Source organism: Gopherus flavomarginatus, chromosome 5 (assembly GCF_025201925.1).
Source record: "Gopherus flavomarginatus isolate rGopFla2 chromosome 5, rGopFla2.mat.asm, whole genome shotgun sequence".
NCBI classification, from domain to species: Eukaryota; Metazoa; Chordata; order Testudines; family Testudinidae; genus Gopherus; species Gopherus flavomarginatus.
The window spans coordinates 63,970,903-63,988,779 of record NC_066621.1 but is presented as its reverse complement, the minus strand read 5'-3'; the positions used below and the strand labels follow the sequence as shown (position 1 = coordinate 63,988,779).

The following is a 17,877-nucleotide window of genomic DNA, read 5'->3' as shown; positions in this document are numbered from 1 at the left end:
AGAAACTACAGAACCCAAACCACCAAAAAAGAAAATCCACCTTCTGCTGGTGGCGTCTGACTCAGATAATGAAAATAAGCATGCATCAGTCTGCACTGCTTTGGACGGTTATCGAACAGAACCTGTCATCAGCATGGACACATGTCCACTGGAATGGTGGTTGAAACATGAAGGCACATATGAATCTTAAGTGCATCTAGTATGTAAATATCTTGTGACACCAGCTACAACAGTGCCATCAGAACACCTGTTCTCACTTTCAGGTAACACTGTAAACAAAAGGCAGGCAGCATTATCTCCTGCAAATGTAAACCAACTTGTTTATCTGAGCGATTGTCTGAACAAGAAATAGGACTGACTGGACTTGCAGGCTCTTAAAATGTAATGTTTGTTATTTTTGAATGCAGTTATTTTTATACATAATTCTACATTTGTAAGTTCAACTTTCATGATAAAGGGATTGCATTGCAGTATTTGTATTAGGTGAATTTAAAAATACTATTTCTATGGTTTTATAGAGTGCAAATACTTGTAATCAAAAATAAAGTAAGCACTGTACACTTTGTATTCTGTGGCGTACACCTCTACCCCGATATAACGTGGTCCTCAGGAGACAAAAAATCTCACCGTGTTATAGGTGAGACCACGTTGTATCAAACTTGCTTTGGCCCCCCCAATCCTTGTTCCCTGACTGTCCCCTCCAGAGACCCCGTCCCTAATCACCCCCTACCCAACCCCCCTGTCCCCTGATTGGTCCAATCCCTGTCCCCCCTCCTTCCCCCCTGCCCCCTGACAGCCACTCTGGGACTCCAGGACCCCCAAAAGTGCCCTCCCACAGCTCCTGCCCCCAGTCCCGGGGCGGGGAGTCCCCTGACCGCCCCCTCTGCCCCTTATCGAACCCCTAAGCCCCAGCCTGGCCTAGCACCCTTAACACGCTGCTCAGAGCAGTGTGTCAGAGCTTTACCGCATTGTATGCGAACCCGTGTTTTATCTGGTCACATTATATCGGGATAGGGTGTAATTTAAATCAATAAATTGATAATGTAGAAAACATACACAAATATTTAAATAAATGGTATTCTATTATTGTTTAACAGTGCGATTAATCATAATAAATGTTTTAAATTACTTGACAGCCCTAAAAAAAAAAAAAACTTGGGAAGCAGGTGAGCATTAATTAGTGGATAGGCCCTTTAATATCTTCATCCAGAGATCTCATGGTGTTTTACAAAGGTATGTATTATTAATTCCATTCTGTAAATGACACAACTGTTGTACTGAGAAGCTAATTGACTTGGCTGAAATCAAACAATTTTATCAGGGCCTCCTAATGGTCGAAGCCCACAGTACAGGTGGGGTCATAGTCAAGAATCACTCCAGAGGTGAGGCTGGAGTCAGATTTAGAAGTCACAACAAGGGTTAAAGCCAGTGTCAGAGTTGCGCCAAGCGGCAATAACTGGAGTTAGGGCAAAGGAGTGATGATGTGAGGAATGGGAGCAAGGAGGGAAAAGCCAATGAGGAGGCAGGAACTTGGTCTCAGAGGTCTGGTCAGCAGCAGGCCTAGACACTAGTTTCTCAGACAAGGGGTGTGGCAGGAACAGGAAGCTTTATGGAGAGGTGACAAGTCAGGAGTCTTCTGCTAGTCAGCAGATCCTGATGAGTCAGTGAGTAGGGTTATCAGGTGTCTGGTTTTCGACCAAAACGCCCAGTCGAAAATGGACCCTAGCGGCTCTGGTCAGCATCACTGACCGGGCCATTAAAAGTCTAGTCGGAAGCTCAGCAGGACAAGGCAGGCTCCCTGCCTGCCCAGGCCCTGCGCCACTCCTGGAAGCAGCAGTATGTCCCCGCTCCAGCTCCTACACGCAGGGGCAGCCATGGGGGCTCTGCATGCTGCCTGTGCCCCAAGCACCAGCTCTGCAGCTTCTATTGGCCGGGAACCATGGCCAATGGGAGCTGTGGGGATGGCGCCTGCGGATGGGGTAGCATGCAGAGCCACCTGGCCATGCCTCTGCGTAGGAGCCAGAGGTGGGACAAGCTGCTGCTTGAGGTAAGCACTTCCAAGAGCCTGTATCCCTGACCTCCCACTCCCCAGCTTTGATTCCCCCTTCCACCTTCCAAACGCCTTGGTCCCAGCGCAGAGCACCCTCCTACACCCCTAACCTCTTAGCCCCAGCGCCACCCCAGAGTTTGCACCCCCAGTCAGAGCCTTCACACACTCCCATACCCAAACCCCCTGCCTTGGCCCTGATTCCTCCTCCCATACCCTGAATGCTTATTTCTGGCCCTACCTCGGAACCGGCACCCCCAGGCCAGAGCCCACACCCCAACCCCCCCCCCCCCCCGCGTCAGCACAGAGCTCCCTCCCATACTCCAAACCCCTCAGCTCCAACCCTCAGCCCCCTCTTGCATGCTCTCACTCATCAACCCTGCAGGCATTGGTCCGAGACCCACAGCATCTGACCCAGTGAATCATTTATCAAACTGGGACTAGAATCAGGGCCTCTGATGCCTGGTGGATTTTCATAACACAGCAGTTAGTGCTGAGATCATTAGTCATTTTTTTTCTGTACATTTCAAGTACTCATAATATCTTGCTAATGTGGCATTAAGAGGGAAATGTAATGCTCACATAAATTGTGCAATATGTTAAATATAGAAAGGAATTGGTTCATTTAATAAACATGTAACTTGCCACATTTATCTTTTTTAAATCAGTTTCTCTTTTTGAATCAATGAAACACAAATAATTATCTAAATTCATTAACTACTTTGGGGTAACCTTAACTGTTGTAAACTCAGGGCCCAATTCTGATACCCTTATATTGATTGCCTTTCTCCACGAGTAGTTCCTTTTGAAATCAGTGGGACTCTGATTAGTTTATGAAGTAAGGTGCTGATCATTGCAGATAAATTTACCAGAGCCCTGTCCTTAAAAGTTCAGTTTTTGTTTTGTAGTATTTTAAAAAAGCTTCCAGGAACCAGCCTTACTTCCACTCTCCTGTGGGGCAGTCTTCATAATCCCAACAAGGCTGGGCCCAGGATTTCTGCAGGGCTCGACCCCCAACCTTGTTGTGGTCACTTTGGGCAGGGGCTAGGTTGTTCCCACTCTGGGGTGCTCTCTCTGCACTGGATGCTTCCCTGACCCACTGATCATTACGTACAGTTCAAAGCAAATACAATTTATTAAACAGGAATCCATTTTAAAAAATAAAGAAAAAATGGGAAAGTTTAAAGGAAAACACACAACCCTGCTCTGTGTACGGGGACATTGCAACCAGCGTCTCTGGAATGTAAGGGAAGTTCAGTCTGTTCCTCACAAATCCCAGGCCGCCTTCTCAGGCCCTGGCTATGCTTCAGGGATTCTGCGGTTTGGACACTTGCTTTGGTGGTGGCTACACGCCCTCAGGCTTTAGGTGGCAGGCTCCTTCTCAGCATTGCCCCCACCGTGTTCGGGTTACGATCCCCCCTCCAAGTCTGGCCTACAAGTCATCTTAGATGGGGGCATCTCCCTGTGCTGGGCCTGCTGCCTAGGGTCCCCCTCGCTCACCACAGCTGCTCACTGCACCTGGCTCCAGACAGTTCCAGCTCCAGCTTCACTCTGCCTCAGTACTGCTTCTGCTCTGCCTCCAGCTCCCTGGGCTGCTTCGCTGGCCCCTCTGGCTCTGGTTGCTACAGCTCTCCTCCTAGCACAGGTCTGCTCTGTGGGCTGCTTCTGTGACTCTGCTCCCAGCACTGACCTGCTTCCTAGACTGCTTTTCTGGCCCCTCCGGATGGCACGGCTCTGTTCCCCAGCTCAGCTCGGCCCAACTCTGATCCAGGCAATTCCGGTTCATGTAGATGATGGGGACCCCCACCCCGGCCTCCTGATTAGCCTGCCCGCCCTGTCAATCAAGCTGACCTGGAGCATTGGCCTCTCCCCATTGTTCTTGAGGACTGTCACTCTGTGTCCTGATTTCCCATTGACCCTTCCCCTTTCTTTTGGTACTAGGAGCTAGCCAACCAAAGCACCCCAACTGAGTTTTAGTAAGGGGACAACAGTTGCCTTACACCTGCAAAAACTGAGAGCCATGTTTCAGCTAAGAAAATATGTCTGTCTTGTACACCTTGCTGTCTCTAAAATTACTCTTCAACCAACAACTGAGAATGTCTGCTATTTAAATGTCAGTAAAGGAAATGGTTGAGACATATGTGAGGAAGATTCCACAGATCAGTACGAAATTAGAACATCAGCAGTTAGCTCTCTCTCTATTTTTACAAAACAATAAAGGCAAAGATCTCAAAACCATGTTACAATCAAAACAAGTTCTAAATCAAGAACCTTGGATGGAAAGTAAATGCCATTTAAATTATACAACTATAACTCCAGATACTCCAAGCCTACAAGTGTTATATCATCAAAACATAATCAAGCACCACATTTCTAAATTAACACACAGTAAAACATATCACACCATTTTGTTCCTGTGGCTCTTGTAAGACTACAACATTTAAATTAAGTATATATGCCACTTATATATACCATATCTTTTATTATTTAAGGTATTCAGTAGAGATGGATTGAGCTGATTAGACAAATTTTCAGTTCATCTGAACCTGAATGGCTATTTTAGGGTCCTGAGGTGGGAAAATGTGCATACCTTAGCCTTGTGTACCTCCAAACTAGAAGGTGCCATCATTTGGTGGCATCCAGTACTGTGTCCAATGACCTTTCTAGGAGTTGGCTCCTTGTCAGAGAATTCTGATTGGCTCAACCAACATTTTTACAAGTTGCCTTTCAGAGAGAGTTCTTTCAGAAAGAATGTTGGCACGCTTACACTACTGTTAGAGCGACACAAAGCTGCCTACACGTGTTGAAGGATCTGGGTCACTAACTTCAAAACACTTGCTTTCCATAGGGATGTAAAAGGTTAAACGGATAACTGGTAAGCATTAGACTTACCGTTAACCGACCTTAACTGTTAACCCTGGAGGCCTTGCGCCAGCTGGAGTGATCCCACCCCCAGCCGTGCCGGGCCAGAGCAGCCCCAGTGCTGGGCCAGCCAGCCCCATGGGGCGGCACCCCACCCCCGGCTGGCCCTGCGCTGGGCCGGATGGAGAGGCAACGGATGGCTCACTGGGACCTCAGCACCGGCCACGCTGAAGTGGCCCCAGCCTTGGGTGCACCATGCCGGCCAGACGAAGCGACCTCGGTCGCGTTGCTCTGGCCAGCTGGAGGGAGCTGGGTTAACAGTTAACCAGTTAAACGATATAATTTTAATTGTTTAACTGATTAACGTTTTAAACTGATATTTACATCCCTAATTTCCCAGATTTCCCAGGAAAATGCTACTGTGAGCTGTAGTGTGCCACATGAAGTTTCAAGGGGTTTGGTTTCTCTCTATAGAGTATAGAAGTTGGGTGAGGGAGCTTCATATTCCACCTTCTAGAAACTAACTTAAAACTTACCTATGGGGTGCCCAAGAAAACTACAAGCCATATATAATTCCAGGCTTCCCATTGTGGAAGCTATATGTTTTAAAAGGAATAGAAGTGCAAGGAGCAGAAAATACAGTAATGTAGGCAAAAAGAGGCATTAAAAACATGCTAGCTATCATCCCATAGGATGGAGAATCTGAAGCACAAAGGTCTTTTGTGGTTCAGAAATCTGTTCATGTTAGTCATTCAGTTTGTCAATTAAGCTTTTGAAGACTGTCAGTTTTTAACAAGTTTTATCATCCATAGAGTTTCTGTCTTTAATGCTGTTTTGTTCCATTATGAACAGAAGTTAAGATTAGCAAAAAGAAAATCACACAAAAATGTAAGCAGCCTTGTGACTATTTGAGGCTAAATGCCTTCCCTTCCCCTACAAACCAAAGAATGTCTTATTTATATACTTTCAGAGATTCAGCTTTTTTGATAGTGTTCTTGTTCTCTACAGCCTACTTAAAGTTACCACAAAGCTTTCTGGGGCAGATAAGTTCATTTTGGATTTTGCACTGAAAAGATGTCTTCTCTCTCTTGTCCCCATCATATTGTTTTTATCACAAATCTCATTAGGCTAGAAAACCTGCAGGAGATGGTCTGGCAAAGAAAATCTGTCTGAGACTCTCTTTACAGAATTTCCCTAAGTTACTTTGGTGGGGACAAGGGTGGATTTTGCTTTCCTCTGCCTGATAAAATGGTCTGTGGTTCTGCCCCTAAATCTTTTGCTGGGATCAATGGTAATCCACCTGTGGTGCAGGCATTTCTTCACACTAGCTTTGAGGCTGCTGGTGTATCCCCCATTTCTCCCCTTGCCACATTTAGTTGGGATTCTACGTATTTTGGTGGGTAGGAGATATCTCTCTCTTTGTGCATGTACAGTGCCTAGCAGAGTGGGACCCAAATCTTGGGTTGGTTCCTGTAGGGCCTACAATAATACAAAAGATAATAAAAGCTATGGTTGGAATCCCTCTGAATGCAATACAACCTGAGGTAAAGGGATTGGGGACAAAGAGCATGGCCTAACACAGGGTTCTCATGCTGGTGGCCCTTGCCTTCAATGGACTGCCCAATAGCCATGGATTTAGATGAATTTTCTGCCCTTTCCATGGGGAAGTGGACCCTGTCTTCCCAATAGAAGAATCGAAAGGAAACTGCAAGCCTGAACTCAATTTCCCAGCACCTATGAGGGAATGTAGCCAGGAGCGGCGCCAGGGTTTTTGGCGCCCCAGGCGGGGGTCCTTCCGCGCTCCCGATAGGCGGCAATTCTGCAGTGGGGGGGCGTCCTTCCGCGCTCCCGGTCTTCGGGGCACTTCAGCAGCGGGTCCCAGAGCGAGTGAAGGACCCGCCGCAGAATTGCCACCAAAGACCTGGAGCACGGAAGGACCCCCCACCGCCGAGGGCGGCAAAATGCGGCCCCTCGAAATCCTGGAGCCCTAGGCAACCGCCTAGGTCGCCTAAATGGAAGCACTGGCCCTGAATGTAGCTATGCAGTTATGTAGCTGCCTAGGATTATAGCATTATAACCAGTTGCTGCAGTTTGCCTTTAGTGTTGGAAATCCCTATGTAGCTGCTAACAAAATATTTTTAAAATCTTTGGAGCTACACAAAACATAACACTATGTAGAATATGTACAAAGCTGACATTAGCATTTCTAGGCTTGTGAAACAATTTACCATGGCCTCCGCCACCCCAATTCCTGTTCACTATAATTTTATAGCTCCCTTTGGTAACTTATTTCACAAGGCTGCAAATGCATTTCTTTCCAACTGTTTATATATTTACCCCAAAGCAACCTTTCCCTGGAATTAACTGAATGGCTCCAAAGAACTTTGAACTGCAAACACGCTTTTATGTTCAGAGAATAGGAAACGTGTAACTGAAAATGATGTCCTTTTCCCCCTCACTTTTAAATATGTTGTGCAGAAGCTTTGTAACCTCAGTCACCCACTATCTGGATATGCAGGCCAGAAAAGGAGTTGGTTAACCCTAAAAAGATTACTTGAATTGGTCCCAAAAACACTTTACAAAGAGCCACATGGAAAACATATTTGTATTACATTAGTGCCCAGAGGCCCCAGCCAAGATCAGGAACCCATTGTGCTAGACACTGAATAGACACATGGTATCAGAAGATTCCTAACCCACAGAGTTTATAATCTAAATATGGACAAAAGGTGGGAGAAAGGAAATATTACTTCTCGCTTCTTTACAGATGGGAAACTAGGGTACAGAGAGATTAAATGATTTGCCTAAGATCACCCAGTGAGTCTGTGTGGCAGAGCTGGGAAGTGAGCGCATTTTTCCTGAGTTCCAGATAGGTGCCTTTGCTTTAACCATCTTTCCCCTGTTGAGCTTTTAAGCAAGAAGGGAATGGTAGGAAAACACGTGCAGTCTTTCTTTTGATCCTAGCATCTCATCAGGTTTCAGGCTGCAAGGCGATCCTCATTCTTGCATTCAGATACCTGTCTCTCTTGTATTGTAACTCGCTTGTGCTCTTTGCAGTTTTAGTGTGGACTTGGTTAAATTGAACATAAACAGTGTTTAATTAAACTAGTTCCTGTGGGTTTTTAGTTCTGTTTTTTCAGTTTCTTTCTTCTATTCTCCTTTTCAGATGAACAAGGCATTTTCTATTTAATACAAAGATATTTAGGAACCGAACAAGAGGAAGTAAGTCAATGATCTGAGTCCTGCCAGTGTTCAGCCAGCAAAATAGGAAGCTGTATGCATTAAAATGTTGAATGAGCCTCTACATTTCTACATCACTTCTCTCCCTGGTGAACTGTGCCTTGGCATTGCCTCCAGGGGGATTTGTCTGCCCTCCCTTCCCCCCTTTAGTCAAAGAGCAGAAGGGCTGCAATGGCAACCCACAGCAAATTGGATTAAAAATAACAGCACAAAAGAGGAGAGTGTGTGCGTGTGTTTGGAAAGGGGAGAGGAAGGATTATGTTCTCTCAATGATGCACTGGGATCTGTGTGCCTAGCTCCCATTCCAGAAAATGAAAGTTACCCATATAGGGGCTTGATCTTCCAGGGTGCTCAGCACTATGGCCCCAATCTAGCAAAGCACTTAAGCATGTGCTTAATTTTAAAAATGTGAGTAGTCCCATAGACTTTGTTGCATTGAAGTTAGAATGCTCAGCACCTTGCAAGATCCAGCCTGATAGCCCCCTGGTGGTGAGTGATGAATAGGCCCTGAGTCACTGATGAAGAAATTTGATTACATTGAAGACACTTTATTTACCAAAAGAAAAGGCTTGGATTTATTCTTCTTACCAGTTATACCTTAGCGCGGAGTATTCTGTATCCGTCTGTCCTGCTGTTCTCTAACCGCTTTTCTTTTTTCCTCCCCACATGGACTGCTATAACTTCAGACCGCTGGGTCCCCGATACTGTGGGGAAGGGTTATACCCTACAGTTCATTTCTACCCCACCCGCCTTCCCCGTCCCTCTTCAGGGACCATTCTCATGAGAGTCACACAAGTCATAATTAAAATGTGGAACTCATTGATGCGGGAAGTTGTTTTGGCCAAGAATTTAGCAAGATTCAGCAAGGGCTTGAACATTTATATAGATAATATCCAGAATTACAACAAAATATTAACAAAAATGTTTTTGAAGGAAGAAAAAAACTTTAAGGGTTTATGCCAGTCTCTTAACTGTTAGGGGTTAAGAGAAGGTTTCACAGAGGAGCAAATTATCTCACATATAGCACACCACTGAGTTTCTTTTCAGTTTCTTCTGTAGTACGCATGCTGGATACTGGACTAGATGGAACAAGACCCAGTATGGCAATTCCTATGTTCTAATTGGAGTTTGACACTTAGGGTATGGCTACACTCGAAACTTCAAAGCGCTGCCGTGGGAGCGCTGCCGTGGGAGCGCTGCCGCGGCAGCGCTTTGAAGTGTGAGTGTGGTCACAGTGCCAGCACTGGTAGAGAGCTCTCCCAGCACTGCATGTACTCCACCTCCTCATGAGGATTAGCTTGCAGCGCTGGGAGCATGGCTCCCAGCGCTGCGGCATTATTTACACTGGCACTTTGCAGCGCTGTATCTTGCAGCGTTCAGGGGAGTGTTTTTTTCACACCCCTGAGCGAGAAAGTTGCAGCGCTGTAACGCGCCAGTGTAGCCAAGGCCTTATAAACAGAAGTTTTCCCCTGCCCTGTGTTGGCCCTTATTTGCTTCCCCTTTTGTTTCTGACACTCCCTTCTCACATTGTTGGGGGGGCTTAACTTACTGATGACTATCTTCTGTGCTATCAAGTGTTTTACTAAGCCAAGGATGCTATCCAGTTTTCCTGTATAAGGAAAACGAACTCCTCCATATTTAAGCCACAATCCAAATTTCTGAGGCTTGCATTTAGTTGGCACTCTTTCAACCCAGTCAGTGCATGATTACCATATGAAGGGAGGGGACCCTGCTGAAGGAGTTAAATTTACATTATGCCATGGGGAAATGTCTCCTAATCCCACCTTATTGGGTTTTTTTTTAAGTGATAGGAAAGCATTACATCAGCAATGGGTTCTTTCCAGTTCCAATTTCCTGTCCATCTTTTGGTAATTTTAATCAATGCCAAGCTGATACTTTGGAACTTGGAACTTAAGGCTTTATCTAAGGGCTAACTTCTGCCCTCTGCTAAAACTTTAGTGGAGTTGCATGTGTATTGTGCCTTGAGGAAAGTTTTTTTTTTTCTCTCTCTCAGTATGGCTGGATTCTGTTTTAAGAGGGTGAGAAAGGATTTGCTAGCCGTCTATATAGCTATGATTTTTTTTTTCTATCAAAGCTTAGTTTTTTCTGTCATGATTGTAATGAAACCTGTTCTCACCTGGATTTCTTACTAAAATACAACAAAAGTCTTTTTTGTAATACAGGAGAAATGGGGCTAGTGTGGGGTCTTTCAACTACATTGTGACATCTAATGGTTGGTAAGGATAATTGCAGGTGGTTTGGGGGTTTGGTTTGTGTTTATGGGGCTTTAGCAAATCTATCCTGGACCCAGTATTCCTTTTTAAAAACGTAGTGATCTGAATGTTTCACCTCTGCCTCATTCTGAAAGGGGGCATTTATTTGTCTATTTAAATAACAGCTAACTAAAAAATGTGTAAGTGCTATCAGAAAGATGTCATATTTACCTTTTCTTTAATTGTTAATAATGCCCACAGAGTAGCATCTGGAGTGTAGCTATTGTTGTATCATCAAATTATATCCATATATTTACTGGAGACCTTTAACATTTTTATAAAAACCTCTTTTCTCCCTCTCTTTACTACTTGTATTAGGTACTAAGGCAGCCACAGAATATGCAAATAGCATATATGACATTGTGTCACCTGCTCCATCAGTATATTTGGGCACATTCCGAATTTTGCATCTGCTAGAAGACCTGAAGATGGCACTAGAAATGCTAGAGGATCCTCAAGAGAGAGAAGCATTACGAAATCAGATACCGGGGGATACAGCAAGATGTATACAGGAGTGGCTGGAGGAAAACCTGGTGAGTCATCTTGAACAACTTTTCTATCTGATTGGGGAATAATATTGACTGCCGTATCTCATGGTTCAATTCTTGTAGTAATGAAATCAAGCTGCAGCAATCTACTCAAGTTTTAGAACACTTAGTGGACTTCAGCTGTTTGTACTCGGCTAGCATAGCTGGGGGTCGAAGGTCTCATTTTATGGTGGGAGAGGGAGGATGGAGAGAAGGAGGTGGAAAGGAAAGTTTAAAAGTGCTGCCCCTCCTTCCATGCCCTTTCTGTTGCCCTCATCTGGAGAAAAGCAATTGAATCGAGATTTGTAACTGGATACAGAACCTTTCACCTCTAGTCCCTGGTTCAGAATGTGACTGTATAGAGTGGCATGTGTTTCTGAGGCAGCTAATATGGAAAGAGTTAAAGGGATCTCTCATGCTCCTAGCCTTCTACATTGTGGTGTCCCCACTCAGGGGTATCATGACTCTCCAAAGTACCCCTTGGGTTTGTTAAGAGAGGAGAGCGGTGAGCATAGCAGCAAGATTCACTGTTTGCTCCTGTTGCACCAGAGCATGCAAGGCTGGGTTAGGAGGCAGGTAGGGAAATGAGCCACTTGGTCATCTAGTTAAGGAGACTGAGGCTCACTGAAGTGGTGATCCGGCCTCAGGCAACCTCTTGAAGAAGAGACCCAGTGTAAGTGGAGGAGGAAAAATGGGTGTAGACTGCCAAAATGCACCTCCCCAAGAAGACATGATTCTGCAGATATGTGGTGATTAGGTAAGGGGGGTGAGAGTTAACCAAGTGTTTTCAAAGCTTCAGAAAGGTTTGTTTATATGGGTGGGGGTGGCAGTTTTGGTTGGCTCCAACAAACAATTTTGTTCTTTCCTAATTATGACTCTAGCTTCTGATCCAATGTGCATCACCTACCATAGTTGTCATGATGTTAATATGTGCTGAGGCTTCCGGAATACTTTCTGCCTTTTGTTTGCCTTTGTTAGCCTGGCCTGTCTTTGAACTGCATACTCTATAGGTGCAATGTTGTGGTTGGAAAGTCTTTATCTGGGACCTTATGAAAGGAAGGAATGGGAAGTTGGTGCAGATTTAGTGGTTTTTAAAAATGTTAAATTTAATTTTCTCAGCATTGGAATCTGTTGGCCAAATCCTGAGGTCAGTTCTTATTCAGTCCTCCCTCAGGCATGCTCCTGCTGAGTTTCCTGGGTAAGAACTTAGGCAGGCTTTCAGGTCTTGGTCCAATGGTAGGTAAAGGAAAGTACTTATTAAAATATAAATATTTAGTACTTTATATACTGGTTTTACGTTTTCATAGCACCATCTAAATGCATTGGCCTTGAACCACAGAGCTCAGGGGAGTTTAGATCTGGGATTTTGCTTTGGGCTCCTCTCTTGTACAAATATGAATTAAGCGTCACATCTCTGTGAGGCAGGTAATACTGAGAGTATTATCCCCTTTGAATTTAGACTCCTCTGTTTTCTACTAATCTTGTAACAAATGCACGTTTTCTCATATAGTACTTTCCTCATATGGGACATTATCCAAAACAGAAACCACAGTTCCCTTCTCAGAACATCATTATTTGTAGTTGCAAATCTTGCAGCCCTGTCTAGTAAGTCATGAACTGTTTTGATTTGGGTGAAGTACCTGGGCTATATATGCTCAAAAACAACAAATTAGTGGTAACTTGTACTATCTATCTTTGGGTCTCTTGTGAAACAATATTTCTGCTTTTTTAATGTTTTTCACTTTATTATATTATGTTTTGTTTTTACTTACTTCTAAGAATATACCTAACCCTGTGTCCAGTGGCATATACATGACTCACGGCAGCCTTTTCAAAATGACAAATTGCAAGAGTAATTTCTGAAACATTCTCTTGCTCAGTGGTGGCAGCTCTGGTGAGGCATCAGGAAAAAGCCTGAGCAAGTAAATATGTACATCATCCATTGGAAGTTGTCAAACTCCTGGTCTGTTCAGTGAACTTGGACACGAATTCCAGAGTTAAAAGTCATACTCTGAGAACACTTCACTTTCAGCCCTGAGCACTGAAATCAAAAGATTGGTAGTAAAAAGGACCCAAGTGATTTTTCCATCTCCCATGATGTGAGGAAGGGTGGTCTCCCAAGATAGCCAGAAACCAAACCATTAAGGGCTGGATTTGAATACCAAAGCAAAGCAATAGCCAGTACAGTCTATGAAGCACAGGTGCAGTATGCTTCATGTAGCAAACCCTACCCAAGAGAGGCTGCCATTCTGCACTAAGGCTATGTCTGCACTACAGCTTATGTCGGTATAAATTATGTTGCTCAGAGGGGTGAATAAATCACAACTTATACTGCCAGTAGCGCTGGCATGGACAGCGCTATGTCGGTGGGAGAGCGTCTCCCACCGACACAGCTACTGCCGCTTGCAAGGGCTGGAATAGTGAAGCCGATGGGAGAGCTCACGAGTGTATCATCATTTAAAACTAAAGCAACAAAACCTCACATTTTTGTTTAGCAAAGGTCAGTAACTGAATAGGAACAGATATCAGAGGGGTAGCTGTGTTAGTCTGGATCTGCAAAAAGCAACGAAAGCTTACGCTCCAATACATCTGTTAGTCTATAAGGTGCCACGGGACTCGTTGCTGAATAAGAACAGAGACTCAACTGTTTTCTCATTGGTGAAATTCATAACCAGAATTCCCCCTGGACACTGTGTGTTTTCACTTCTGGGTCGCCTAACCCTATTGCAACTGTTTCAGATCTTCCAGAGTAATGTAGAGTGGGGATAGACAATGGAAAGTGACCAAAAAAGGCCTCTCTACAGCATTGTTATTCAAACATATAACAAAACAAAACAAAAAATCCCTGCCTTGAAGAGCTTACAACTTCTGGAACAATACCACTTCTGTCATTGATACTCCCAGTGGTGAATTACTGCTACAAAGTTTGCTAAAGTAGACAAGGCTATGCAATTTGGTCCCTCCAGGCCTAGGATTGAAGCATATTGGCAAGGTGATGAGGGGGAAGCTTTATGACTATTGCCCATGCTATGTCTGTTCTATCAGTAAATAGAGACTACCTGTCACAAAGCATGTCACAAAGCACTAAATCCACTCATTTGTTTTTAAATCTAAACCAATTATAGCTGTAGCCTTTTGGGGGGTATCTGCTATAGATGTAAGTATGTAGGTGCCATGAAATTTAGTTATGTTCATAGAGTGTAAAACCAAAATAATAACATAACCAGAAAGTTTTATGCCCATCATTGCTCACCTGCATTTCTGTAAGTGTCTGTTTTAATCCTTTACTATGGAAAGGATTGGTTGTGACTCCATGGTTCCTTTAAGATGAATTTTGTACTTATGAAAATAAGGGCCTGGCCCAGAACCCATCAGAGTGAATGGAAAGGCTCTAAAAACAGACCATTCGCAGTAGTAAAGGTAGTGAGGCCACAAGCTCATACCGTAAGGCTTCTATTCTCTCTCAACTCATGATCAGGGAACCCCAAGGTTCCTGAGACTAGAGAAGAACTGTGTGGAGTGATGCTTCTGAAGCTGCTGATGTTTCTGTAATTTTAAAACATATCCCAAAGAGTCTGACATAAGTGGATTTGGTGTCACTAGTTGTGGTTCCTTAGTATGAACTAGCTGAATGCATAACAGACAGAAATGCTACTGAGAACCCAGGTGCACAAAAAGTTCTTGAAGAAACAACCTCAAAAGCTGTGTCAGTGCAGTTTTCAAACAGAGAGGAAGAGAGATGTAGCTATTCCTGGCTGGCTTTTTTTATTAGACTTCAAATTCTGGACCTGCTAGAACTCTGATTCCCAATACTGTGAGACAAATCTACCCTTCATGAAGTCAGAACTGAGTTTCACAGTAAATGTATTGAGTGTATTAGATGTAGGCAGCTCATTAAGTAGGGCTTAACATTCTCTGTAACTTAGAATAGGACTATTGCTTTTACAAGGTTAAGATGGAATAAAGCTGTGTTAATTGAACAGCTGTAAATACTTACTTACTCAATACAGTAAGAACTGTATTGAGATTCTGTGCCTGTGGGTGAACAAGTCTGTGTCATTTAGAAATGCTTTGTATTTGTATCTGACACACTGCAAAATGAAAGCTAAGATTATTATGGGCAACTGGCTGTAAAATGACTTTGGGTATAGTACCACAGTTATTGCTAAATATTTCAGTAGTGCAAGGACCAAATGATGTATCACACAGCAGATAGTAATTTCAGCATTAAAAATTAACCACTGACTGTGCTTGACTTGGTCAGCTAAATGATACATATTTAGTTACCATTTCATTTTGCTAATTCCAAATGACATTCTGCACTGCTAATGCTCTTTTGTGTGTTAGGCTCTGCAAAGATGCATTTCTCCCATAAGAATGTTTGGATCCACTTCACCTGAGAATAATTCTAACATGATTTTTAACATGAGTGACAATCTAGTTTCATAGATTGTAAAATGTCTAGTTAGTTTAAACCACTTCACCATGGAGCATTGTACATTGGCCATTAGAAAGCTGCTGACTCTTGAAAACATGGAAATATTTTCCTGACCATATTCACTTTGAGAAATGCAACTCTGGCAAACTTGATAAATCTATTTGCCAGATGGTAAGGAAAAAAAAGAAGAGTAAAAAATCTGAAATACTACACATATTTTTTTAAATTATTTTATTTAATCTCTCTTGATTTGTAACAAGTGCCTATTTATTACTCTGGGTGCTTCTACACTAATTAAAAACTTAGTTGGGTTTTGGATCAAACCACTAGGCCCCAGTTCAGCAAAAGAATAAAAAACAAGCTTAAGTTTACAAATGTGTTTGACCCATTGACTTCAAAATTTAAAATTTGCATGTGCTTAAATACTTTGCTGAATTGGGGGGTTTGGTGCCAAATCCCTCTGCTCCCCACTTCTCTAAATGCGACTGAGGTGGACTTTTCAGAATTCTCATCCCATAACATGGGGTTATTACTGCTTTGCAAAGGAACTGGAGATCGTGATGGGTTCCCCCTGGGGTGCCACCTGGAACTGGGGTACCACTGAGCCCTCTGACCCACCAGCCTGGGCTCCCTATCTCACTGTACTGCTCTGACAAGCTGCAAAGCCCTCCAGCCTGCACTTTCACCAGCATTCATACAGGTAGGGACACACCCTGCTGCAGTTACATGCAGGCTCTCTTCCCAGCCTGAGACCCTAGAGCAGTATGGTCCTGCTGCCCTGGTCAAATCTGGGCAGTATATGGGTTTAATACCTGGTCCGCCTCTCCCTCAATGTGAAGAGAACAAGGCACACTTGTGGTAACTAAGCAGAGATTTTTCCCCAACCACTCCAGTCAAAGCTCACTGGTTTAGATTAAAACAAAAACAACTTTATTAACTACAAAAGATAAATTTTAAGCGATTATAAGGGATAGCAAACAGATCAAAGCAGGTTACCTAATAAATAAACAAAAAATGCAAACTAAGCTTAATACACCAGATAGATTGGATATGAATTAGCAGATTTTCACTCTAAAAGATGATACAAGCAGGCTGCAGATTCTTCAGGGGCAAGCTGCACTTGCTTTACAGCTTGGAATCCTCAGGCATTTCATACACAGGTTAGAAATCCCTTTAGCCTGGGTCCAGCTTCCCCCAGTTCAGTCTTTGTTTCTCAGGTGTTTTGAGGAATCTTCTTGTGTGGGGAGTGAAGAGCCTCAGATGACATCACTCCCTGCCTTATATAGCTTTTGCATATGGTGGGAACCCTTTGTTCCAAAGCTTGATTCCCAGACCAGTCTGTGGAAAAATACTGACATCCCAAGATAGAGTCCAGCATTATGTGGCCTGGTCACATGTCTTTGTAGAGTCATAGCAGCCATCACTCACAGGCTGGCTGTAGCATTCTCAGGAAAGCTCAGCAAGTGGGAGATAAGCTTCTCTCCTAAGACCTATTGTTTTCCGTAATGGCTCATTGCCCTGAATAGGCCCTTCCCAGCTAGCTATCTAGACTGAAAGCATCTTGTCTAGTGGGCATTACCCAGGTGTAACTACATTTGAAATACAGATACATAGTCAATATTCATTAGTTCAGGTACAAAAATGATCTGTGCATACAAATAGGATAATCATATTCAGCAAATCATACCTTTTCCAATAACACCTCACATGACTTATCTTGTACAAAATGCATCGTAATGATGCCATAATCCTATCATAATAGTATCATTGTGAAGAATATGGGGAGCAATGTCAGAGAGAGATTTGGGCGAGTGTCATTGTATAGGTGGAAAGGATTTATATAATTGTAATATTGTCCGCTGGTAATAGATCATTCTTATTTGTACAGAAATTTAAGGGACACTGTGCGATCAAATTGGCCCAAAGTATGGATTTTGTAAAACATAGCTTTTACTAAACTTGATGCCAATAATATTTTCCTCAAACTTATTTATAAAATTGTTACAGAAATATTTTTTATCAAGTAAACATTACCCTGTTCACAACTCAGACACTGCAGAGTTATATTAGTGCATGAGGACCTGAAAGTGAAATTAACTATGCTTTTCTGAAAGAGATGCCTTTGTTCAAACAGGAATTAATGCAGGGAAGTTCCAGAGCCTTTGTTATACAGGAGGCCAGACTAAATGATCACAGTGGTCTCTTTTGTCCTAATAATCTGTGAACTATAAATGAAAGTTTTATAAAACGACCAGTCAGTTTTCATTGGTCAAACTGAGAGAAGTGCAAATAAGTGAAGTGCATAAATAGTGGAAAGTAAATTAAAGGTTCAAAATCCTTGTTTTATTTTAGTGATCTAAGGTGTTAGCAGTAATATAGGTAAAAATTCTATTTTTGCAAAAATAATTTATTATAGCTTAATCAGTGTCATTTTAGATGAGTTGCATACAATATCAATATTTGATTTGAAAGTTTGGCTGATTTAAGGAA

General features: G+C 43.2%; 1 protein-coding gene across 7 annotated transcripts in view; it reads left to right on the top strand.

Annotated features, from left to right (window-relative positions):
• The window catches only part of PPFIBP2 (PPFIA binding protein 2), a 204,528-nt gene that overhangs the window by 78,108 nt on the left and 108,543 nt on the right, over positions 1–17,877 (top strand). For all 7 annotated transcript variants that reach the window (XM_050955046.1, XM_050955045.1, XM_050955041.1 and 4 more), the window contains exon 3: positions 10,741–10,955. In XM_050955046.1, the coding sequence (XP_050811003.1) occupies positions 10,741–10,955 (215 nt within the window). The remainder of the gene's footprint in view (positions 1–10,740; positions 10,956–17,877) is intronic.